The following is a 25,052-nucleotide window of genomic DNA, read 5'->3' on the forward strand; positions in this document are numbered from 1 at the left end:
CTTTCATTTGTGGAAATCATAACTGTATGTTTCAGTAGTTTAAAATAGCTTGAAATGTACATTTATATCCAATTTTAAATGAAATATCTTTTTAAAAATATCTTTGAAAAGTATTTCAGTTAGTGTACTGCATCTTTTTAAGGAATACTATTAAACAGAATACGTTATTCTAGCCAACAATATTCTTAAAACTGGAATTAAAGTTTATGGTGTTATTGTTCTAACATTTATTGTTTAAAATTACATTTGGATATTTTACAGAGGCATGTTTATTTTCCCCTCAACGTGCACATGGTATTTTGCCAAATTAGCTTTTTTAAAGTTCTTTTTCAGTTTTTTCCTAATTTCTTGTGCTTTGCACCACCACAGACTGACCTCTGGCTGATTGATTGTGCTATTTAAAAACTAGGTTTATGTAAATAAACTGTCTGCGTCATACTGTTTTCACACACAAGCTGTGTCATTTGAGGGATGCAAAAAGTTTTGTGTGACAGGGGTATATTGTTACCACCATATACGTAAAAAGGAATAACGTCAGAATAATACTGTCAGAAAAAGAGAACAAAGAGGACCCTTTGGCAACATCTACACGCTTTTACTTTGGATGGTATTTTCAGCTTGACATCTAAACCCCCATTGACCAAGGCCCCAATCAATAACTTGCAAAAAAAGGCAAAACACAGAACATAATCAAGTCTGAAATTACTTAGCAATTTGTTGCAGTTAAGTATGCGATGATTTAGGTATGCGGTTTACACAATCCTTATTAAGGTTTGTTAGCTACACAGCCTTGCATTTCCACTGTAAAACTAAGGAATCAAACTTTGGACACCAAACACGTCTTAGTTGATCGACTGCACTTCAGTTTTTGCTGGACTATATCTTCAAATTATCTAAGTGACTAAAAAAAAATCTTGATTTGAACAATATACCCAATCGCTGTAAGTAAGATGCCGTTTGATGTCAGAACACTTCAGAAACAATAACTAGACAACATTATATGACACAAAATGTTTTATTACAAAAGCGAATGGTTGAAACAGGACAGGACAGACTGAGATCTACATGGTCGTCCTTGGCACTGGCAGGCGATTAGTCGTTGGGTTTGGGCCGTTTTGTCTCTGGTGCATCGTTGAGGTGAGAGAAGTGTTCGGACATGGCTGCCAGAGCTCGATAACGGTGGGAGATTTTGTTCTTCACTTCTTTTGGGAGCTCTGCATATCTACACAGACCAAGCAGTGGAAGAAGAATGAGGGAAACCCAGCAGCAACAGGCTAAAACTCGATCATACACAATTCGATTAACAGCCTTCCATCATTGACCTCCATTGTGACACACTTTCAGCAACATTTTCAGTAAAACATCAAAGGAAAAACTTTTTCAAGATGCTCTAAAGATGTTCTAGAAAACAACAGATCCATTAACTGAAAAATCTACCAAGATAATTCACACTTTAATATCTCTTCACACATAACTAGAAGAAATGTGTTTGGTCATCACTGACCATGACTGACAACAATGAGGCGCTGCAAAGTCAAGCTGAGTCAGAGTGAATAATATTGGAAAGAGTTTGGGGTGAGGTTTCAGTCGCCCAAACCGACCACAGCGTTATTAGCTTTGCGCAAAACCTACTAGGACCTTGAACCTTTCTGTAGGTCTTAGTCAAAAAATGAAACGGTCATCTAAATGAGAAGCTTTCTGCAGTGTTTTACTGATCAGAATGAATGATTTTCACATCATGAATCACTCTTGGCTAAGGCTGCCATCTAGTGGTGAAGTGGTGAAATAAAAGAAAATTACTTCTCTCACGTTTTATCATATCCATCAGGCTGGAAACAGGGATCCCATCCAAAGTCCCTGGGGCCCCTAGGCTCCACAATGCGGCCCTAAATAGCATAAAGGAATCCATTAAAAACACAGAGCCTCTTATTTACCAAGGAAATTGTTCTTGTAGTGTGTATATTTGCGAATCATGTAGTTCACAGGCTGTAAAGTCTGGTTATGGTTAATGCTGCATGCCAATGCAATTTGATGTATGATGTGTGCTGCATGTTTGTGCCCTAAAACAGTGTTAAAATATATTATGCTGTGTATGTAGAATATGTGCTAACCTCAGTTATTCCTCTGAAGAGCTGAACTGGATCTTGTTTGCCAGCACAAAAAGCAAACGTGCATAAAGCCCAAGCAGATTTATCCTCAAAACCTGCTAGAAGCTTATACAAGCCTGACAAAATAAAACACATATCAGAGCAAATAAAATGTCCTTTCCTACAGATTTCAATCTCAACAAGTATCAGTTGTTCAAGCATTAATAATTGATGTGAATAAAAGTTCTTACCTTCAGGCTTCAGCTTATCCAAAAACCATTTACTAAGGGAACACAATCAAATCATCCTTATTAAAACTGCGGTCTGTTTTCAACAAATCAATAACTGCATTGGAATTGTGGTAAGTATAGAACGCGTTTTCACTTACATGTACGGCCCTGGCAGCCCACCCAGTGCCCTGAAACATAGGCATGTATCCTCCACGATCACTGGGCCATCTACCTTTACAGGGGAACATGCAAAAGCTTGAAATGCATTTTAATGCAGAGAGAATACAGAAATCTAATGTAGAGCTCAAACCTGTCGTGCTGCCTCCTGACACTTCTGTATTGAAATCTCATCTGGTTCTCCTTGGTATTCAGGCACTGGAAATGAAACCATTCACTCAAAAACAACACACTGACAGAAGACAATATACAAGGCAAATGCAGTTCATACTTACAGTCAATCTTCTTGGAAACAAGTTTGTAGGGAAATTTGTCCCCAAGGATCTGAACCACCTGTTCAAACAGAAAGCACAGCTACTGCATCCAACTAGAAAAATCACACAGATATTGTAGGATAATAATTATTAATGAAGTACGGCCTGCTTGAGCAACTGTGGAGAGCAGACCATGACATTTTGGGGCCAAGAATTTTTTAATCAACTGTATTTATTCACAAACCAGAATAAGACAAGATAATCCTTTATTAGTCCTGCAACAGGCAAATTTACAGTTGTATGCAAACGTTTGGGGACCACAGGCCAAGTAACGTATTTTGCTGATTTTTGAAGTGGAAAGTAAACACATTTTCCTGTAAATGTTTATAAACAGTTATTTTATGTATAGAAAAAAATCATATAGTAATTGTGACATGCAAATATTTTGGACACTGACACTTCCTCTGGCAGATATCACTGTTAGCAAGTGCTTTTTGTAGCCATCTAAGTATCTTTCTAGTCTTGTTTTATTTACGATCTACCCACAGACATTCAGTGATTTCAAGTCAGCGGACTGTGAGGGCTGGTCCAAAAGCTTCGTCTTCAGTAATTCATGGTGGATTTTGAGGTATGTTTTTGAAAAATGTGTTGCTGCCAGCATTTTTTCAGGTAAAGTTTCATGACTGCCTGTGTCATATTTACTGATACTTATTGATATCCGGTGTGGTGGGTAGCACTGTTGCCTCACAGCAAGAAGGACCTGGGTTCAATTCCATGGCCGGGAGATGAGGGTCCTTTCTGTGTGGAGTTTGCATGTTCTCCCTGTGTCTGCACGGGTTTCCCGTTTCCTGCGTGAGTACTCTGGTTTCCTCCACAGTCCTAAGACACACAGTCAGGCCAACTGGACAGGCTAAATTGCCCTGAGGCATGAATGTGTGTTTAAATGTATATGTCTATCCTGCCTCCGCCCAATTACCGCTGGGATAGGCTCCAGCAGAATAATGTGTGTGGTTCCAAATAGCTAATTTTTTACTCCATCAGACTACAGTGTGTGTCTCCAAAATGCCTCATATATGACTTATATAGATGTTGTTTAGCACACTGTGGACATAGACTCTCCTGACCCTGCTAAGGATGGGCCACAACAGACTCTCCTGACCCTGCTGAGGATGGGCCACAACAGACTCTCCTGACCCTGCTGAGGATGGGCCACAACAGACTCTCCTGACCCTGCTGAGGATGGGCCACAACAGACTCTCCTGACCCTGCTGAGGATGGGCCACAACAGACTCTCCTGACCCTGCTGAGGATGGGCCACAACAGACTCTCCTGACCCTGCTGAGGATCGGCCACAGCAGACTCTCCTGACCCTGCTAAGGATGGGCCACAACAGACTCTCCTGACCCTGCTGAGGATCGGCCACAGCAGACTCTCCTGACCCTGCTGAGGATCGGCCACAACAGACTCTCCTGACCCTGCTGAGGATCGGCCACAATAGACTCTCCTCGCCCTGCTGAAGATGGGCCACAACAGACTCTCCTGACCCTGCTGAGGATGGGCCACAACAGACTCTCCTGACCCTGCTGAGGATGGGCCACAGCAGACTCTCCTGACCCTGCTGAGGATGGGCCACAGCAGACTCTCCTGACCCTGCTGAGGATGGGCCACAGCAGACTCTCCTGACCCTGCTGAGGATGGGCCACAGCAGACTCTCCTGACCCTGCTGAGGATGGGCCACAGCAGACTCTCCTGACCCTGCTGAGGATGGGCCACAGCAGACTCTCCTGACCTGCTGAGGATGGGCCACAGCAGACTCTCCTGACCCTGCTGAGGATGGGCCACAGCAGACTCTCCTGACCCTGCTGAGGATGGGCCACAGCAGACTCTCCTGACCCTGCTGAGGATCGGCCACAACAGACTCTCCTGACCCTGCTGAGGATCGGCCACAACAGACTCTCCTGACCCTGCTGAGGATGGGCCACAACAGACTCTCCTGACCCTGCTGAGGATCGGCCACAGCAGACTCTCCTGACCCTGCTGAGGATCGGCCACAGCAGACTCTCCTGACCCTGCTGAGGATCGGCCACAGCAGACTCTCCTGACCCTGCTAAATGGGGCGGAGCTACCACACATTTCATATTCCCTTTGAACATGTAATTCACTCTTATTACACCGTTCTTTATTTGAGGAGATGTCGTTTTAAACACTGTTCTAGATTAATGTTCTCACCTCTTCTAATTTCTTCGCGTTTCCAGTCACAAACACCACGGACCTCCCAGCCGGCACTGCCATGCTTCCTTCCCCACTTCGTCACCCCGCCGGACCGGTAAATCCTCCTGCCCACTGACAAAAACTCAACCAATCACTTTCATCTGCTCCAACTTTCTACCAATCAACGACCAGATGAAGGGTTCGGCCCTCTCGGACTGACCAATCACCGCTCACTGCTCCGTCCGTCGCTCAAATCTGTCCGAGTGGATACACCGAACATGTGGGAGAGAAGAGCGTCTCGGCTCGTGTTTATAAGTTTATATTTTTGTTGGTCTCTAGCGTGTAGAGCCTATAAACCTGTATGTTCTGTAATACAGTCGCTTGTTCATACAGTTTAGCAATTATAAAGTCGATTCCACCTAGTGGATTCGATTCCAAAGTGTTCTACCTAAGTGTTAATAGGCACATGTCAGCTCGGCTCACCAGCAGCGCCTGGATTTAACGCTCCTGAGGGTTCGCATTAAAGCGGATCGGCTGCGGCGATGAGTCTTTTACCCAGAACCGCGGAGGAGTTCAGCTCAGTGGACTACTGGGAGCGCTTTTTCCGTAAACGGGGAGAAAAGGCTTTTGAGTGGTATGGAGACTACAACTCACTCTGCGGTGTGCTGCACAAATACATCAAACCCAGGGACAAGGTACTAGCTAACGCTCACACACCCAGTTCAGCTCAGGCGGGTTTGGAGTGCCCTGAAAACTGAGTGAAGCTGATAGGGCCACAGATATACCGGTCAAAAGCTTTGGCACGCCTACTTATAGGAGTTAAAAATATATTATTTATTGTTTTCCGCATTTAGAGTAGCAGTGAAGACATCAAAACCATAAGAGAACACATTTGGAATTATGAAGTGACAACGTCTTGAACAAAACAGAACATTTTTTAGAAATTAGCCCCAGTTTGCAACAGAACTGAGGAACATGGATACTTCCTGAGATTTAGGGGTGTTTGATGATGATACTGAAGTCATGTTTGGTTTTGGCACATTGCTTAAAAATGATTGGCATCAGACAAATGTTTAGCTTTTTGACTTACTTATTTAACTCCAGAGGTTTTGACATTGGGCTACTGCGCTAAAATGTCTGCATTGTATTTATTGTGTTTGTAACTTGACAGAAATATTTTTAGAATCTAGTTGTATACAGTCCTAATTTTCATCAAAATGGGCAAACATGTGCATGAAAAATATCAGATGTCAGCCAACAAATAGCTGAGATCTTGCTGAAAATGGAAAACCACTAGCTTTTTATAGCAAATTTTTTGTCTTTAAGATTATGAAAATGCATATTTAATTAGATATGTCAAATTTGGACTGGTGGTGTATGTATTGGACATTAAGTATGTGTCTGCGTGTAAACCAAATAAGTGATTTTGAGAAATATGAAGTGACAGTGAGAAATGAAAGATGTTTTGTTGTAGAAGGAAATATAGAGACATTACATGTCGCATGTAGCACAAAGTTCATATCCTTCATGTAAGCATGCACTTTCTCTGTGTCAGGTTTTAGTGGTGGGTTGCGGCAACTCTGAGCTGAGTGAACAGCTTTATGATGTCGGCTATCATCACTTAACCAACATTGACATCAGCGAGACGGTGGTGTCTCAAATGAAGCAGCGGAATGCCCAACGTCGGCCTGACCTCATCTTCGAGCAGGTGGATGCCACCCAGACAGGCTACGAGAGTAGCAGCTACCAGGCTGCTCTGGACAAGGGCACTCTAGATGCCATGGCCTCGGAAGAGGAGGGTGCCCTGGCAGGCCGGATGCTCACTGAGGTGGTCAGGGTTCTGACTGTGGGAGGCCGCTACGTGTGTGTGACTCTCGCTCAGGAGCATGTGATAAAGCTGGCTGTGGAGCACTTTGCTGAGGCTGGCTGGGCCATAAGAATCCACTACCTGAGCCAACAAAGCCAGGACTCGGATTCCTCTTCGTTCGCTCTGGCTGTTTTTGTTCTCATCTGCACAAAGTTCCGCCAGCCGCCTCCTTTTGCAGTGCTGGAGATGTGCCAGGGAGAGGACGGAGCGCCCTACAGGTTGGCATCAGTGTCTGAGCTGTTGAGTGCAATAAAGGAGCGCCAGGCGTATGCCCTCATGCTCCAGAAGCTGAGGGGTGGCACAGACACTCTTACCACACCTTCCCTCACTCTGTGCCATGCTGCCACGGGTCGTCCCCGGTACACACTCGCAGTTCAAGACAGTCTGCCTTCTACCAAAGTGCCCCGTGCTAATCACTTTGCGATCTTTATTGGTAAGTGCATAATGGGTTTCGTTTAAATTTTCATTCTGCTTGAAGTGACTTTTCACTGTTCTAAAGGAATTTTTCAGAAATGTACACCATTATTCCCTTATCCCAGGTATTAACTGATTCGCCAACGTTCAGTGATTTGTAGTTGAGGTTTTATACTGGAGTTACAAGGCTGATATATCTAAAAGGTAATGGAACCTTATACCTATCAATTGCATCATTCAATTGGACAATGGACAAAAGTGATGAAATTATTTGACACTGGGTTTCTTTGAAAATTACTGGATACTGTTCTGTTGTGTAAATTAAGAATTTTCAGCATTTAGCAGATTATTATGGCCTTGAAAAGTAGGATATTTACAGATTATTATGAAGTATGAAGCTTTCTGTGGATGACTATGAAGTATTTTATATGGTTACTATAAAAATATATCAAGAGGCGTTATAAGATCCTACTGTTGTTAGTGGATTGATTAAGCTCATTAAAATTAATGTTAGAAGATGGATATCAAAATGCAAGCATCCATGCGTACAGGGATCATTCGCCAGTACTGATGTTTGAATCATTAAGATCTGTATCACAAACTTCACTCCAGCTCTTCCCAAAGGTGTTCCGTAGTGCTCTATCACTCCAGAGAACACATTTCCACTGGTCTATAGCTCAGAGTCTGAGGGGAGTCTTTATACACTGCTTGCTGACACTTGTCATTGGTAAGTGCCATGGTTGGCCATTTCCATGACTTTTGGGCAAATGCAATTATACAATCTTTCTAGAAGGAAATACAGTGACCCATTAAAGATAACCTGAAGGACCATCCTTGGACTCCAAAGTCTTGGCTAGCTTGAGGCAAAATCTTGCATAAGATTTCAGTGGTGGCTAGAAGAATGGCTGTTGCTCAAGAGTGGCTACTGCAAGGTCCTACAACAGCCGAGTGGTTTGTAAAACGCAAGGAATCACATATTAACCTAAATGGAAATGTTTGTTAAATACTGTGAAATGGATTATATAAGGTACTACATGAACCACCCTAGAGTGAGTTTGCATGACCAGGTATGGGCTTTTTCAGATAGTTGTTCTTTGGCTGTGCATAGAAAACTGCCTTTACCATTTAGGTTCTTTACTTTTGTTTAATAATTCATTTTTCTTTTTTAGCCTTGTAAATCCCATACATAACTGAATTAGCAAACTCTGGACTCCAAACTTGTCTTGGCTGATTGACTACAATTAGGGTGATAGAAAACTGTCAAAATTAGTTTTTACATTTATTTTAAGTTATTGCCGTTGCACTTTATAAAGCAAATCACACTTTTATCTAGCTGCTATTATTAAAAATACTAACATGCTTGATTTCTGTAGTTCCTCAGGGTCGTGAGTCTGATTGGTTGTATGGCTCTGCTGAGGGTCGTGCTCAGCTAGCTTCCAGTGCTAAATTTCGCCGACTGATCATTGTTTCAATGCATCGAGACCAGGAATATGAGGATATACAAGCAGTCCAGTCCGAACTGTCTCCAATGGTGATGGAACTGGCACCCCCTGGAATGCCAGACAATCAGCAGGTAAAAGGGTGGGATCTTTACAAAATTTTGAATCAACATATGTATATATATATATATATATATATATATATATATATATATATATATATATATATATATATATATATATATTTGTTATGGTTTAAAAAGACCTCCTGTAGAAAGGATAGTGTGCAACATAATTCAGGGTTAACATTTGCAATTTGAAGAAGAAAAAGGTTGTATTAAAGCAGTTGAGCGTATCTGAGTTCTGTCCTATTTGTGCTCCACAACTTACTGTATTTTACAGCTGTAGAAAAATGCTAATTGTATACATTTAATTTATTAATTATATATTTCATCCTGTTTTTATCTTGTTGACATGTTGTGGTTTAGGTGCCGTTCTTATCTGTTGGGGGTGACCTTGGCTGGAGGGAGGTGGTAGGCCGAGGGGTCAGTGAGATAACAGGGGAATACTCCGTTGAGAATGTGCGAGGAGAGGATGGTCATCTGTACCGCAGATTGGTCTTCATGAACAACACACAGCTAGTGCAGTCTGAAAGCCGCCTCCAATCCACCACCACATGTGAGTCACTCAGTTACAGTGTAGGAGGATTTTAATATATGCCTGATATATTATCTTTATCAGGGAATTGGGGTTAACTGTTATGTGTGGATTGTGCTATAATACAGAATCTGAAAGGTTGCAAGTTTTGGTTGAAGTTCATTTTCCTGCTTGTCCAGCATCTTCTGCTCATAAAAAGAAGAGTAAGAAGAAATCAAAACCTCCTGCTACTGACGCTGCAGTTTCTGCTGGCAAAGGCCACACTGTGGACCGAGGGTTTCTCTGTTGTACTCACCATGAGGTGATGGTCGCAGGCCTTGCCGTTCTAGGAACAGAAGCCATCAAAAATAAAGGTAGACACATACAGTGTGATATTGCATAAAAGATGACATTTTGTCCAAGCATTCTTGCTTGGATAATAGCTTTACACTCTTATTGGCATTGAAATACAGTGTCCAGCAATAGCAATAAATATCAGCAATAGAAAATAATGATACCATGAAGCAGTTCCTGACAAAACGTAGGTGTGGGTGATATGGCAAAAATGTTTTAATGATGCAGCATATATCACAATATTTATTTAAATTTTGACATCTGATAATTAGGAGCAGACAAAGTAATACCCATTTTTAAAAAACTATCAAAAACTAGGACACAATGATTTGTATTCAACATTTTACATACTGAGCTGCACTAAATCCAATCAATCATGACTAACTATGCGCTCTTTGTACTCAGACATGAGTTGTGAAGTGTATTTAAGCGCTGACTATATACACTATATACTCAAATATTTATCACGATAGGCAATATGAAAATATTTATTACTAGCCTTAGTAAAGCCTGATTGCAAGTCTGTGATGCCAGTATTTTAATCAGCAAGGATTTAAATTCATGAAATGTAATTAAGCTTTTAAATATAAACCATGCCAAAAAGCACAATGACTTTTAATAGCTCTGAAATCATTCAAATATGAATTTATTCAACCAATAAATGCCATTTTAATGTATTTGTGATGCTGCTTTTGCCAAAATTTCAAAGGGCAGATGTATACATTTTGGGATTTACAGGCACCTATCGAGCCATAAGTCCGGATCAGTAACGGTACCCAAAATTGCCATATACTTCAGCATCAAGTATTGGAATGATACTATTGGATAATTGATGTGGTCTTAATAGCTGTTTTCAACAAAAACATCATTTGTATATTTTAGTTCATTTCCGTTTTATTACCTTGAAGTCTTCTGAACTCTCCTCTGTTGAACAGATGTGCTGGTATCAGTGTTGGTGGTTGGGCTGGGTGGTGGAGGTTTGCCCCAGTTCTTGCGGGACTTTGTGCCTGGTGTGCGTGTGGAAGTGGTGGAGCTGGACCCGGCTGTGCTAGAGGTGGCGCAGACTTGGTTTGGGTTCCAGACTGACGACAGGCTTAAAGTCATACTGGGAGATGGCCTGGAACATATCAGCACACTGGCGAGCCAAGGTGAGAGAGAGTTGATATATGAGTAGATACATGAATCTTTCACATGAATGCTTTACTAAATACGTACATCCGGCGGACGTTGCTGCAGCACTTTCGGGTAACAGATACATTAGAGTGTAAAAGTTTTAGGCACCTGACAAAATTAGATTTAAAAAGCTATTGATTTGGGCAGAAAAGTTTAATTTGCTCAGAAAAACACTAATATTAGAATAAACACAAATAACTTGAATACAAGAAAGTAGTAAATCTATGTATGGCAATGTATCTGTTAAACCATTTCCAAATATTGTTTGTAGTTATTCAACACCTAGTTTGGCTAATCAATACTTTATTATGTTAAATCAAGTATATTAATATGGATTTGGTAAATTGCATCATCATGGTTGGGGGTGGCCAGGAGAAGTCTGGAATTTTGTGTTTATTTCCAAGACAAATATTTTTTTAAGCAATGTGCTTATGTGCCGAACACTTTCGTACAGTGATGTATATCTGTAGTTCATTAAGGAATTTATCTTTTGCAAATGTCTGTGCAATTTATGAATGTTGAGCTGTATTATTATGTAGAAGCCTTGTTGATTAAAGCTTACCATTAATATTTCAACCACTTTTGCAGATGTATGATTGTGAGATTTGGATAATGGTCAGTTGGGATATCTGTGTATCTTATATGTTTAATTTAATTCTAAACCATATTTTAATTTTACGGGTACACCTCTGTAGCCTTTACTGTGGTTTGGGTGAAGTTACGTGACACTGTGCCAGCTGGTAGTTATTTTAATGGTAAGAGCTAGGAAGATATGCCTTTCAATTGTTGCATTCTTAAATGTCTGTAGTGGACTGTCAGATGGCCCCTCCCAACTTCTTCTCATTCCCACCATTCTATCTGTACCCTATTTATAGGAGGACATTCCTATGATGTCATCATGTTTGACGTTGACAGCAAAGACCCCACCCTGGGTATGAGCTGCCCTCCGCCTGCCTTTGTAGAAACACCTCTACTGGAGAAAGTCTTCAAGCTGTTAACCCCTCGAGGTAGGGTGACTCTGTTTAGGTAACTTTGATTATGTAAAGGGCCCATATTATTAAAATAAATAAAAATATTTTTCTTGCTTTTTTTTAATCAAATAAAATTTCATGTAATATGTACACCCTATTGAAGTGTCAAAATGTACCAGTCAGTTTCCAGTCCATAAATCCATATATGGAAACCAAGACCCAAAAATAGCCTGTTTTAAGCGTATTGTTTTTGTGATGTCATGAAAACCAGCGTGCCTACATATGTCCACCTCACTGTACAGCAGTTTAGTTCCGCCCAGTCACCCAGATTGCTTTTTGAATGAGGCATAATACAGGGCAGCCAATCAGAACAAAGATCAGATGTCACTTACATATATGTCTTATATCAGACACAGTAACAAAAGCACCTTGTTAAATTCTCAGGGATAAGTAGAGGTTGGAAAATGGTCATGGAAAAATTCATTATGACACTTGTTGTTGCATAAACCCAAACATGGCATACGTCGAATGTTGGCATATACGAAAGAATAAAATACACCTCCTGCAAAAATGCAGGATAAATTGATTATTTATTTTCATGAATCGCATACCTGAGAGGTAATGCTATTAGCAGTGTTGTGTGCATTGCACTGATTTTTATGCTCAACATCACACCTATTTCTCTCTCTCTCTCTCTCTCTCTCTCTCTCTGTCAATCTCTTTATTTCCTTCTATCTCTGCATATTTCTCAGGAGTGTTTATGTTGAACCTGGTGTGTCGAGACCCATCCCTGCGGCAGTCGGTGATGGAGCGTGTACAGGCCGTGTTCCCATGTGTGTTCTCTCGTCCAGTTGAAGGCGAGGTCAATGAGGTGCTGCTGTGTTGTAGGGGCGGAGGTGAAGGACACAAACCTTCTGTCGTCCCACAGGAGCTGCAGCAGGCTGCCAAAAGCCTACAAGCAGTGCTGCGGAACAGCAGCCAGAATGCCCCCTGCACCCCTCAAATAGACATTTCCGCAATGCTGAAGAACCTGAGGGTAACTTGAACATTACTTGCTGTGTAAGGGGACGGTTCTCTGTGTGCTTTTGCGATAAAGAGTACTGAAAAAAGTACTGAATGGGGTCCTAGAGAACTAATCTGAATGTGTACATGGAAGCACTCAAGCAGATGCTCTATTAAAAGTATTTTCCTTAAATATGAAACCAGATTATTGATTATGTTGTCAAAACAATACAGTGAGCTGTAAAGAAACATTGTTTACATCTTGGTTTGTGCCTTATTATAATTTAAATTTTTTTTTTTTTTTGTAATTTAAAGGTTGAACTTTTCACTGTCAGAATACTCCTGTGGAAAAATGTACATGAAAATTTTGAGACGGTGTCTTGAGGTTAAAAACATTGTCATTTGACTTTATATTAGGTTTTATTTGAGGTTTTATTTGAACTGTAGCTGAAGCGTAAGCATTTTGCTGCTGTCTGACCAAAACCTTGTATCTTCAAAATGGTAACTTTACAGGAGAAGGAAAAAACACACTTTACTTTTAATGTAAGTCAATGGAATCTGACTTTTTTTCAATTAGTTTTGGGTTATTTCTTTTGGTCCATTCATCATGACATTTATACACAGTATAAAGGACAGCAGGTATTTTCAACATGCCAAAAACCAAAAAAATGACAAAAATGCAGATATGAGGTTTCAGTCCGACAGCAATTTACATGTATCAGTAGATTTGTAATTGACTTCCTTGAGTGTTTTTAGGCAACAGTAACAATATTAGTAACATATTATTATGTTTATAGTATAACTCATAAAAGAAATGTATTAATTTAGCTGTCTTATTAAACCTGCATGGAGTGTTTCACTGTTATTAGTAAAGTATTACGTTTAAAGGTCCCATATCATGGAAAACTTTTCTTCAGAGTTTGGCACAGTATGTTAACAGTGCTAAAGTATTAAGCGGTATCATTCACTTCTCAGTCCATAGGGTCCATGTATGGAAACTTGGTTAGACCATTCTGTATGCATTGCTTCAGCCTGCAGCAGTTTGGCTCTCCCGTTCACGTTGAAGTTATAAGGAGTGTTTATAGCATAAAAACCAGAGGATATGGGCTCTTTAGAACATTTAATCAGATGGTATTATTATTTTAAAATTGTGAATAATTTAATAGTAACTATTTAAAGAAAGCTTATTAAATAGACCTATGGTCGTCAACCTGGCAACCCGAGAAGCAGCGTGCCATAAAATCCAGCGGTGTTATTTTTACTGGATGAATCGGGCTGCCTGCGTCCTGTCACTGAAAGGAAGGCGGATCTTTTACGCACCACTTGGCTGGGAAACTTGAGCGTGAAGTTCTAGACACTCACCCTCTGAACTCATACTGGCTGTTTACAACTGCAAAGTCGACTTTTTGAAACCAGCGATAAAATTGGTCTTCGTATTTTCCACTGAGGAGTGGCTTGGTGTCACTTTGCGCATGCGCCGCCGCGGGCGAGCCGTTAGCTGTCAGGAGAGTGGGACACAGAAGTTGGTTCGGAGAACTGAGCTGAGTCGAGCTAGACCAGAGGAGAGTCTGCCACCGGCCACGGTTTCCCCTAAAGGACCTCTTTGTGTCGGTTCCTCATGTCAACGGCTGCAGACAGCAGGACAGCTAAGTACACTGGCTGAGGGACCGCTGACTTGTGGTCTGCGTGTCCAGAAGTAGCTCAGGTTCTGCTCAAACTGTGACAGTCCAAACGCGACGGGGAGACGTTTGTCGAAGAGCACGAGGTAGGAAAACAAACAGGTTAGCTTGCATTTCTGAAGACGTGCTTAACACGTTAAGCGCTTCAATTAACCAAAAACGACTCTCAGTTACTTCTCTGGACACAATTTAAGAACTTAAAGCTAAGTTAATGATTTGTAGAAGCTAGCCAGTCCATCACTGACTAGCCTGTCAGGACACGCCTCTAACGGACGCTAATCAGCGCCGTTACTGTGCTGAGGGGTTTAACCGCCGCTCTGTAACGCTGCCCTGATTTACTCACTGTTTAAATTGATACTTAACGTTAATCTGTTCGACTTTGTCTAGTTTTACAGTTCAAACTCTGAATGGTGGCGCAAGAGGAGAGGACGGAGGTTGGACACTAATCGTCTCGGTCAAAACCCCCCGTTTATCTGTGTCCTCGGTTAGCATGGGGAACCGGGGCATGCAGGACCTCATCCCGCTCGTCAACCGCCTCCACGATGCTTTCAGTGCCATCGGCCAGAGCTGCAATCTGGACCTGCCTCAGATAGCCGTGGTCGGTGGCCAGAGCGCAGGGAAGAGTTCCGTCCTCGAGAACTTCGTTGGCAGGTACGAGACCAGGGGATGTTTCCTTTAGCAGAAACATCACATCATTTGAGACATGCTTGACTTTAGGCTTAAGTTTAAGTTATCCGACTAGGACATTCTGCTTCGTGGAGTAACGGTACTCCATAGTGCTCAGACAGGTGTAATTAGTCCTTTGACCTGTCCTACTCACAGTACGTCCAAAATGTCCAGACACCCCTTAGTGCTTCAGCTTCCATAGAAAAGCCTTTACTGAGCAAAGTGAGGACAAACTCCTGCTAACACCCTTAATTGTAGGAGAAGTGTTATAACAGGTGTCTGCAAGCCTTTGGACATATAGTGAACTTTACTGGATCTGAAACTGCTCGCTTTGCTTTTTAAATGGCTGATAACGGCCTCGGTTCAGTCTGCTGCTTGCGCAGTGTAGAGCTACTGTATGGCTACAGCAGGTGCAGACAGTCGTGTGCTCATCTGTAGTCTGCAGCAGTCCTCCTTCTTCCTCCGTCTAATGTTGTGCCAAGGCCATGTTGGGGAGGCATGCAAAATGAGGGAGGATTCACCTCATGTTCAGTGGACGTTAGAGAGAGGAAAGGAGTAAGCTCTGACCTTGTCCCTAATGTCAGGAGGAGTGGTGAGTGAGAGTATAAAGGTGTTCGCCTTTTATCCGAGACAGGTAGAAGTAGAGGTGGGCGATATGGGAAAAATATGAAATCACGATAACTTCAAGACATTTTTGCGATGTGTGATATGCTTGACAATAGTTCAGTACTTTTCTGAGATTTATTGCATTGGAGCAGACAATAGAACCTGTACGGCCACATGTAACAATAATGTGGCGATGATAATAAATGATTTTTATCATTGTAGTAAATCAAATTAAACAGGCCTCCATCTGTAATGAACCTTGGTTAGTCAAAGTTCTTTAAGTACTGCCGATTGCCACAATGTGCTCAGCAAAGCATATTATGACATAATTTGTCATGATAAATAAATCTAATCATATAATTCAGCCCTGGGCAGGAGCCTAGGTTTTAAAGCTGGTATGAGTTTTGTAGTGATCGTACAGATGGTTGTGTGAATAGAACAATATGCAGGGACAGCATAAACCAAAATTGATTTAGTTGGTCTTCTGGCATCCATGTGTTTTATCATCTAAATGAAAAACAATGTTTGTTCATTGGTATTTATTTTAGGGTAAATTTTTATAGGTGTTTTTGAGACTGTTTTCATTCATCACTCACTGCAGTACCCAGCATGTATTATGCAAATACGTCATACAACTTTTGAGAATCCCTGTGGTGTCAACCAGTTTTCACAGTTAGCCTTACCACTGATCTATAGGCTAATAAATACAACCAAGCTAGAATTAGTGGAACTGACTTCTGTTCTTATCCAGCACAAAATGGTCACCAGAGACAAGATTTTGACCCTTTCGTAGAAAAGAAGCCAAACTGAGATAAAGTATCTATATAACCATATGGATACCTTATATATCTTAAACAGAAATGACATATATATATATATATATAAAATAATTTCTGTTGTTCAACTAATCCATTCGCTCCAGTGTCATGATTTGAAGACAGTTACGATTTGAAAGCAGTAATGTTAGCTATCTTCCTTCTGAGTTCACCAGGTAATGGGGGAAAAATTACTACTGTGACACTGTAGATGCAAGTAGTCATGTATCCAGATGCCGCGTTGGTTGCATTTTTCATTTTGGCTGGAGTGTCCCTTTAACCCAGTTTTGGGCTAAAACAGCCTGTCCTTCAGGATTCTTAATTGAAAGTTCTTCCATGACTTGGCTTGATCTGTGTCAAAAAGAGAGGTCATGATGATATATTTAAAAAAATATACATCTTTGTCACATATTCTTCTTTTTTGTGAAAGATACTCAGTAATTATGATGCATTAATTGTGTATGTAAAGATTAAGAAAAGGAATAATATGACAAACATACAAGAATGAGGAAAGAAAGGACTGTTGCTTTGTATGTAAGTTTATGGTCGTACCTTAAAATAACACCATGTTACCTTGCTTTGAGAGGGAATACAGCAGCTCTGCGGAAGACGCTCTCTTGCCAAACAAGTTTCCTCGCTGAAGGTTTAAGCCTGTCTACAGGAAACGGTGATTGTTAGTGAACGCCAGCCTATTGTTTGCCATACTTAGTGCGTATCATTTCACAATGGGCAGTGAAGTGGAGCTTGGCTGATGGAGTTGACCATGTTTGTCTGATGCAGAACAGAAGCTGAAGTCTTATCTTTGTCTGGTCAGATCATGAGGTGTGTGCTCAGGTCTTGCTGGTCATCTGTAGAGTCGTGTGGCAGATATGACGCATGTTTGCAGACGCGGTTCAGTCTGTGTTCTGCAGAGTAATAGAGCTACACAATAGAACAGTGTTGTGCATCCAGAGCCCTGTGAATTTATCTTTGTTCAAGAAAGTCATCTTGTAACTCTGTTAAAGTAATAATAATCTTTATTTTTTATATTCCACTTAGATGTCATGCTTTACACGGGAAGATAAGCAAAACATTGAAAAGACAAAGTACTATGGTTCGAATGAAATAGCAGCCCAGCTACAAACTAGAGAATAAAAAGCATAGCACTGTAATGTCTACTATGTAGTCTGCTGCTACATGGATACAGACTATCACTACTGCCAGCTGGTCCTGAATGAGAGCCTTTCAACACATGACCTAATTGTTTCAGCATCACTGGAAAACATGTTCTTCTGAATGCAATTTTGAAACAGGGAACTGATACAGATAGAAGGGCATGGTAGTTATGATGAGCTGGAGAAATGAAGAAACAAGCTTGTAGAAGTCCATTCTGCAGTTTAACTGTAATAGTTACAGCCAGTGTACAAAGCAAAAAAACAAATAATTTCAGCATTATTCATTTGTTTTAAAGGATATTCATCTCGGTCAACCAGTGCATTTGTTATTCCTTGCACATGCCTGGGTTATAGTACAAAGAAATATAGTGCCCTGCATAAGTCAGAAACCACCCTTCATTTTTTGAAATTTCCAATTGTTAATGCTTTTTGTCAGTTTTTATCAACTTGCTTTACTTTTGGGAGACTTGCTTTTGCTTAGAGATATTTTTCTGCACTGCCACAAACTTCCATAAAGTTCAGTATTAGAAATTGGTTGAGTTTTCTGCTTCTTACAATTCAGGTAATCCCAGTTAATGATGCTGAGGTGTGGACTTGGGGTGCCCTGTCCATTGTTTCGACAACACCAGCACCTTCTTTGATTTGCGTATTTCTTAGTAATTACTTATTGTCACGGCGGTGCGGTGGCGCAGTCTGTACCACTGCCATGTAGCAAGAAGGGCCTGGGTTCGATTCCCAGCCAGGGTTCTTTCTGTGTGGAGTTTGCGTGTGCTTCTCCGGGTACTCTGGTTTCCTCCCGCAGTCCAAAGACAGGCAGTGAGGCCAATTTGACATCCTAATTGTGTATGAAAGTTTATGTCTGTTTGCTGTGCGATGGATTGGCGACCTGTCCAGGGTGTTTCCTGCCTTCCGCCCATTGACCGCTGGGATAGGCTCCAGCTTCCCAGAAGGATAAGTGGCTTAGAAAGTATGGGTGTGTACTTATTGTCAGGTTACATGTCCTTTTAGACTCATAGTATCGAGTTGTCTACTCATAGTAAAAAAGTGGATAGAAGCGTCTGTTTTCAGATGTAAAGCAAGAGTGGAGTTTAATTTTCTCCTCTCTTTCAAAGATGAAAGCTTTAAATACTCTTTATCTGATGGTGCCAGTTTAGGTGGTCTACCAAGTCTGAGGAGGCCTTGTTGTTAGTTTGGTTGTTAGAAAAAAATATTTTTGTCTTGAAAACTCCTGTTTTTTTTTCCCTTTGGCTTTCCCTTTCTTTATGCAACTGTATTAAACTATACTTAAAGGTATTTTTTAATGGAATTTAATTAAATAAAGGGTAGTCTTTGACTTTTGCCCAGTACAATACACTTTTGCATATACTGTAAATGCTTTAATGAACTGTTTTTCAGTTCAAATGTATGAATCTGATGACCCATATAGGCATCTAAAATAGTTAACAGCAGTAAATGGCTATTGTAGCCCTCCATAGATTACACAGCTGCAACATCCACACACGGTTAAAGGAATGCTTCTTAGGCCCCTCTCGCTTTTCTGTTTTGTATCAGATTTGGCATTGCATGGACAATCAACTGGATGACATTTCTGCCTAATATGTAAAGAAGAAAAGTGTAGCCCCACGTTTCAACTGGGTGGTGCCGTGATGCTTAGGCCTACATATGTGAATGAACCTGCTTCATTCCAACTGTGACATGGTGGCCTATTTAGAGCTGTGTTATTAGAAAGAATTGGTACATGTAGCCATAGCAATGAAAGATGAATGTCTTGAAAAAGCAGCACCCTGAGCCATCTGTGCTGCACTCTGCCTGCCAGGCTGAGGAAAAGGCCTACTGCTCAGAGAAGCTTGCAGATATCAGATGGTTGAGTAGATGCCTCAGGAGAAGATGAGAGTTGGCATGATGAGAGAAACAAAGAAGGAGTGGATTTCCTACAGAAGAAGAAAAAGTTTCTGTGCACTTATTTAAGTAAGGCATTGTTGTTGCTTTAAAGCTGCTTATGAGTGCACGTCTAACGTGTATAGCACATTTCTGCAGATTTTTAAAGTCTCATGTTGTTAAAACAACTTATTCTGCTTTTCTTAATTATGGCAATTCAGGTTTAACTGGTAGACCTGAACACCAAACAACGTCAAAATAGCAAAATCAAAAATTGAGCCAAACATTGACATTAAGATAAAATATTTTTACACAAAAACTTCTGTGCCAAGAGAACTTATGGTAGACAAGACCTCTATGTTTTATGCATCAGTGCTGCAATATTAATATGATTTAAGACTTTGTGAATTTCTCGAGTTTCAGTGAAATGATGATTGAAAATTGACAATTATATCTGACAATTCATTTGACAGTTGAAAAGCTGTTATGAAAAAAAATCTTATTGTCTCTGAATCTGAATTTCTAGCTCCTTTATATCCAAGTCCTCTATTGTCTCACTTAGCAGCAGGTAAACACAGGACTAACCCAACATTCTTCAACAAACAAACATTATTATTTATGAATTTGCCTGTAAAATATCCATAAAAATCTGGTTTGGAAAGCAAACTAATGGGCCAATGTGTTCTGAGATTTAGGGTTAGGGTCAGTGTTAGAACGTGATTGCTGCAGAGGATGTTGGGGGGGAGTGCATACAGACTGGTGTAAGAGGAGGATAGAGGGGTACAGTGGCCTCAAGAGGAGCATTGTTCATGGCTGAGGAGTTGAGGTCAGGGGTAAGTGATGAGAATGAATGGAGTTTAGGCTGAGAATAAGTCACATTGTTGAGGAAGAATGTGAGTGCAGCAGTCCGGAGTTGAAAAATTTAGCTGAACAGGCAACGTGAACCAGAACATCATAGTTCCACAGCCTATACACCGAACACTGAACTATTAGGCAAGACTGATCCTGCATTTCTGTCTGCCAGTGAATGGGTGATAATACTATGTACAGGTTCTTGATCTAAATATGTTTGTTTTATAAGGTGTTGTGAGCTTGACCTGTGCAGGCTGAGCTCTTACCTGCAGGCTGGCCTCTCTCTTGGTCTCCCTCTCTGGGTGTTTCTAACTGGGTCTGCTCCTGAGAGAGTTCCCCCTCTATTTTGGGTGGTGTTCCTGATTTAGTGCTACACACTGTTTCTTGCATCATCAACTGAATCTCTGCAGCAAAGCCCTGCAGCTTCTCCTCCACACTTACCTCTAGCCTGCTATCTAAGAAGTAATGAACTAATGAAAGACACAACAGAAACACTCTCTGTTCCTGGGTATCTGTTTGTGCTGTCGAGCTTTAATCCTGCTGTCAAATCTTTTGTTTAGAAAAGGAAGAGAAAGAGATGATATTCCCACCTGTAGTGGTGAGGGAGCCGAGTTGTGGGGATCGGATTAGTGTTGGTACTTGGACAGGTATCGATGAGTCTTCACTCATCATGCCTCCATAGTGAAGCGGGGAAATGTGACGATAACTATTGTTATCATGATAAATGACATTATAGTATGTCACAGTACTCTTTTCTGGGCTTATTGTTAATATCATAAGAACTTAAAAATCGCTTCTGATCTGCAGGTTTGATTAAAAACAGTAAAATTAGCCATGTTGAATTGGATTTAGTGCAACACAGTATGTGAAATGTTGCATACAGTTAATTAGATTCATAGTTTTTATATTTTTAATATGTGACATTATTTTGTCTGTTCTAACTAATCACATGCCAGAAAAAATAAATATCAAGACACATCATGTAAAAAACGCTCTGAAGTATCAAGATATTACATTTTGCTATGTCGCCCACCTCTGTAGTGTTGTATAGGAACCTCTTATCACAGATTTTGAACTAAGCATTTTTGTTGTCATCCAGTAATTTAAAGTGCTCCCACTTGTGATTTCTTATAGGCATCTTTGCCCCTTTTAGCTTCAGTAATCAAATGGAAAGTGATGTTGTGATGAAGACGTGACTTGGATGCTTGGCATGAATTTATGAAACATTCAGCTAAACCAGCAATTTATTGTATTTATTTGTAAGATTTCCCAGTAACCATCATTGTTCTATCTAAAGGCCTTTAGATAGCTTTCGAATACTAGGTAAATAAATGAATACACGTGTAAGAAATAAATACTCAAGTATTTAAATTATTTGAGTCAGCCTTACAAAACAAAAGGCTGTTTAATCTTTCCACAAAATAAGATGTTATGATGTGCATCATCATTAATTTTAATAAAATTTCTGATATGTCCTTTTCTATTAACATACACCACAGTGGTAGAAATTGATTCTAAATGATTGAAAGATTGAATGCCTTTCTCCACCATAATTGATCTGCCTGTATTATTAAGCTGTGAGTAAGAAAAAAATGAAGATTAAATTATAACCTGCTTTTGTTGTCAAGGCGGATAACTGTGACTTCTGAATATTCGCTTTACTTGCCAAGAGATCTGTTATATATTTGTTTCAGATGGAGCCTTGGAGCACAAAGCACACATGCCTGGGGCCTGTTGTGTTTTTTCCCTCTCTGTTTGAACACTGACATGTACAAAAGTGCTTACTTTGCACATTTTTCTTATTTGAATTGCTTTTAGTTTTATAAGGAAAACAGTATGCTGGAAACCACAATCATTTGTATGATGGGCCTCAGAGAGAGAAGGTATGATTTTAACTCTGTGATACCTAAAGTAACAACAGTGATGCATTCAGAGCCTTTGATTTGTGGCCTTTAACACTTTAACCCATTGTTATCAAATCAAAAAATAAATAAATTATGTGTGTGTATGTATGTATGTATGTATGTGTATATATATATATATATATATATATATATATATATATATATATATAATCACTTTATTCGGCCACGTAATACATTTAGAATTAAGGAACCTTTTGCGAAAGCATCTTTTCATACATAGTTAAACATTAAACTATTCTTAAATGGTAAAGCGAGCATCACATTGTCTCTACTAGGCTGATCTGAACACTGAGATGCTTTTAGGGAAATGATCCCTGACCCTGTATATCCCTGTATATTGTGACCAAAATGCTGAATTTAGTATGACTCATTTGATAAACGCCAAAGTGATGTGACTCACTTTTTAGCGATGGTTTGATCAATTTGAAACAGTCTTTCAGAATTGTGCACAGGCAATCTCCGAGAACATGTAGAATTTTACATATGGACAGTTTGTGGAATCGTAGTCATCTGTGCACTGAAATACAGTGGTGGTGTCACAGTCTGATCTGAAAATGACATGTTGGACCTTGCGTTGTTCCAACATCCTGTGAGAACAGCATTACAGGGATTTCCTAGATGGCTTCATAGCTTTCTCTAATACCAGAAAAGTCTGGCTTATTGCCCGGCATAATGGGGCAAGACATGCCTGGTATGAATATCCTTGCCATGCCCTTGGATTCTACATTGTCCCAATTTTGCCCTAGGACGGGGGTTTGCTGGCTGTTGATTTGCAGATGATGACCCCTTGCTGTTGCCTTCTGGTGGTTGCCCAGCCATACCCACTGTTTTTTATGTACTTAACCTAATATACACCATGTAAAAACGTTACTAATGGCTGCCAAAACCATAGATCTCTGTGTTACGTTTAGGGTTACAGACTCCCCAGTAGTGCTGTGTGTAAACCTGCCCTAAATATCTAGCTGGAGGAGGTATGAGAGTTACGGTTTCACTTTGTCACCCAATGCTGGACTTGTCTAAGCGTGCTAGCGATTCTGACACCATGTGTGTATGTATATATGCGTGTGAGTGTGTGGTACCCATACTGCTAATCTGTGAGTTTGTAATGACTGTAATCTGTCTTTTTCCAAGGGATTTCTTACCGAGAGGCTCAGGGATTGTTACGCGAAGACCACTTGTGTTACAGTTAATCAATGCCACCACAGGTAGGTAAAATGCAAATGCACTGGAAGTGTATGTCCACAAGAGTTAGGTTTGATGTATAAAGGTGACATAGGGTCCAGCATGACATATTTAGTTCCTTCAACCTTAATGCTAGTGATTATAGTGCACTTCTAAACAAATCATTCATTTTCCAGTCTATACAGTACATATATGGAACCTATCCTGCAAAAGCAGCCTGTTTTGAATGAATTATTTCTGAACCAACTCATTTACAGCCCCATTACCAAAAAAGTTGGGATGCCGTGCAAAATATTATTAAAACAGAATGCAATGATGTGCAAATCATTTAAACCCTATATTCCCTTGAAAATAGTACAAAGACAAGATTTTAATTTTGTTTGAAAAATATATGCCCATTTTGAATTTAATGTCAGCAACATGTTCCAAAAAATTGGGACAGGGGCATGATTCACTGTTTCTTTACCTGTTCTTTAAACAACACTCTAAGTGTTTGGGAACTGAGGACACCAATTGGTGAAATGTTTTGCTGTTCTTGCTTGATATGAGATTTCAGCTGTTCAACAGTTCAGGGTCTTCTTTCTTTGATTTTTCGTTTCATAATTTCTAGTATTTTCAGTGTTGACAGGTCTGGAGTGCAGGAAGGCCAGTTTAGCACCCAGACTTTTTTAATATGGAGCCATGCTGTTGTAATACATGCAGAATGTGGTTTGACATTGTCTTGCTAAAAGGCCTTCCTTGAAAAAGACGTCGTCTGCATTGCAGCATATGTTACCATTACTTGCATAAGTCGTTCAGCATTAATGGTGCCTTCACAGATGTGCAAGTCACCCATACCATGTACACTAATTCACCCTCATGACATCACAGATGCCGGCTTTTGAACTCTGCGCTGATAACAAGCTGGGTGGTTTTTAGACTGGAGGACACAGTGTCCATGATTTCCAAAAACAATTAAAATTTTGATTCATCAGGGCACTGGACACTTTTCCACTTCACCTCAGTCAATTCTGCGCTCGTTTAAGATGGACGGTTTCATCTTTGCATGGCAGAGTTTTAACTTGCATTTGTGGATGCAGTGATGAGCTTTGTTCACAGACAGTGTTTTTCAGAAGTGTTCCTGAGCCCATGTAATGATTTCCACTACAGAATTGTGTCTGTTTTTAATGCAGTGCCAGCTGAAGGCCCAAAGATCACGAACAGCCAACATTGGGTCTCTTGCATAGAGATTTCTATGGATTGAATCATTTAATGATATGATGTATAGTAGCTGATGAAATTCCCAAGTTCTTTGCTCTTTTATGTTGAGAAAACTATATTTGCCTGCACAGTTTTTTAACAGAGTGCTGAAACCCTCCTCATCTTCACTTCTGAAAGACTCTCTGGGATGCTCTTTTTATACCCAGTCATATTACTGTACTGTTGCCAAATAACTATCAGGTGGATTTATTAGCATTACACAACTTTGCTAGTCTTTTGT

The 25,052-nt window shown here is 40.4% G+C and overlaps 3 protein-coding genes across 6 annotated transcripts in view; 2 read left to right on the top strand and 1 right to left on the bottom strand.

The window, feature by feature from the left end:
- Positions 1-999: 999 nt before the first annotated feature.
- On the bottom strand, positions 1,000-5,534 carry itpa (inosine triphosphatase (nucleoside triphosphate pyrophosphatase)). Its single transcript, XM_017688790.2, has 9 exons — positions 5,443-5,534; positions 4,978-5,091; positions 2,770-2,827; positions 2,628-2,692; positions 2,476-2,549; positions 2,339-2,370; positions 2,112-2,224; positions 1,810-1,886; positions 1,000-1,222 (listed from the first exon to the last, which is right to left on the bottom strand). The coding sequence occupies exons 2-9, from the start codon at positions 5,038-5,040 to the stop codon at positions 1,093-1,095; spliced, it is 612 nt and encodes a 203-aa protein (XP_017544279.1). The 5' UTR covers positions 5,041-5,091; positions 5,443-5,534; the 3' UTR covers positions 1,000-1,092.
- Positions 5,051-13,064, top strand: mettl13 (methyltransferase like 13). Its single transcript, XM_017688782.2, has 8 exons — positions 5,051-5,654; positions 6,515-7,259; positions 8,614-8,813; positions 9,168-9,357; positions 9,516-9,689; positions 10,605-10,817; positions 11,718-11,849; positions 12,566-13,064. The coding sequence occupies exons 1-8, from the start codon at positions 5,502-5,504 to the stop codon at positions 12,856-12,858; spliced, it is 2,100 nt and encodes a 699-aa protein (XP_017544271.1). The 5' UTR covers positions 5,051-5,501; the 3' UTR covers positions 12,859-13,064.
- Positions 13,065-14,131: 1,067 nt separating this feature from the next.
- The window catches only part of dnm3a (dynamin 3a), a 61,642-nt gene continuing 50,721 nt past the window's right edge, over positions 14,132-25,052 (top strand). For 2 of the 4 annotated variants that reach the window (XM_017688800.2, XM_017688814.2), the window contains exons 1-3: positions 14,132-14,580; positions 14,882-15,145; positions 23,522-23,595. In XM_017688800.2, coding sequence (XP_017544289.1) covers positions 14,985-15,145; positions 23,522-23,595 — 235 coding nt within the window. In that variant the 5' untranslated portion in view covers positions 14,132-14,580; positions 14,882-14,984. Of the gene's footprint in view, positions 14,597-14,881; positions 15,146-23,521; positions 23,596-25,052 lie in introns of all 4 variants that reach the window. The other 2 variants (XM_037537419.1, XM_037537420.1) reach the window with 2 other exon arrangements.

This window comes from Pygocentrus nattereri, chromosome 4 (genome assembly GCF_015220715.1).
Source record: "Pygocentrus nattereri isolate fPygNat1 chromosome 4, fPygNat1.pri, whole genome shotgun sequence".
NCBI lineage: Eukaryota > Metazoa > Chordata > Actinopteri > Characiformes > Serrasalmidae > Pygocentrus > Pygocentrus nattereri.

Coding starts and splice junctions, on each gene's coding strand:
- itpa (XM_017688790.2), bottom strand. CDS start 5,040: ATGGCAGTGCCGGCTGGGAGGTCCGTGGTGTTTGTGACTGGAAACGCG. Junction 2,828..4,977: donor ACGCGAAGAAATTAGAAGAG/GTGAGAACATTA, acceptor CTGTTTGAACAG/GTGGTTCAGATCCTTGGGGA. Junction 1,223..1,809: donor CCTGATGGATATGATAAAAC/GTGAGAGAAGTA, acceptor TGGTCTGTGTAG/ATATGCAGAGCTCCCAAAAG.
- mettl13 (XM_017688782.2), top strand. CDS start 5,502: ATGAGTCTTTTACCCAGAACCGCGGAGGAGTTCAGCTCAGTGGACTAC. Junction 9,690..10,604: donor AGAAGCCATCAAAAATAAAG/GTAGACACATAC, acceptor TCTGTTGAACAG/ATGTGCTGGTATCAGTGTTG. Junction 11,850..12,565: donor CAAGCTGTTAACCCCTCGAG/GTAGGGTGACTC, acceptor CATATTTCTCAG/GAGTGTTTATGTTGAACCTG.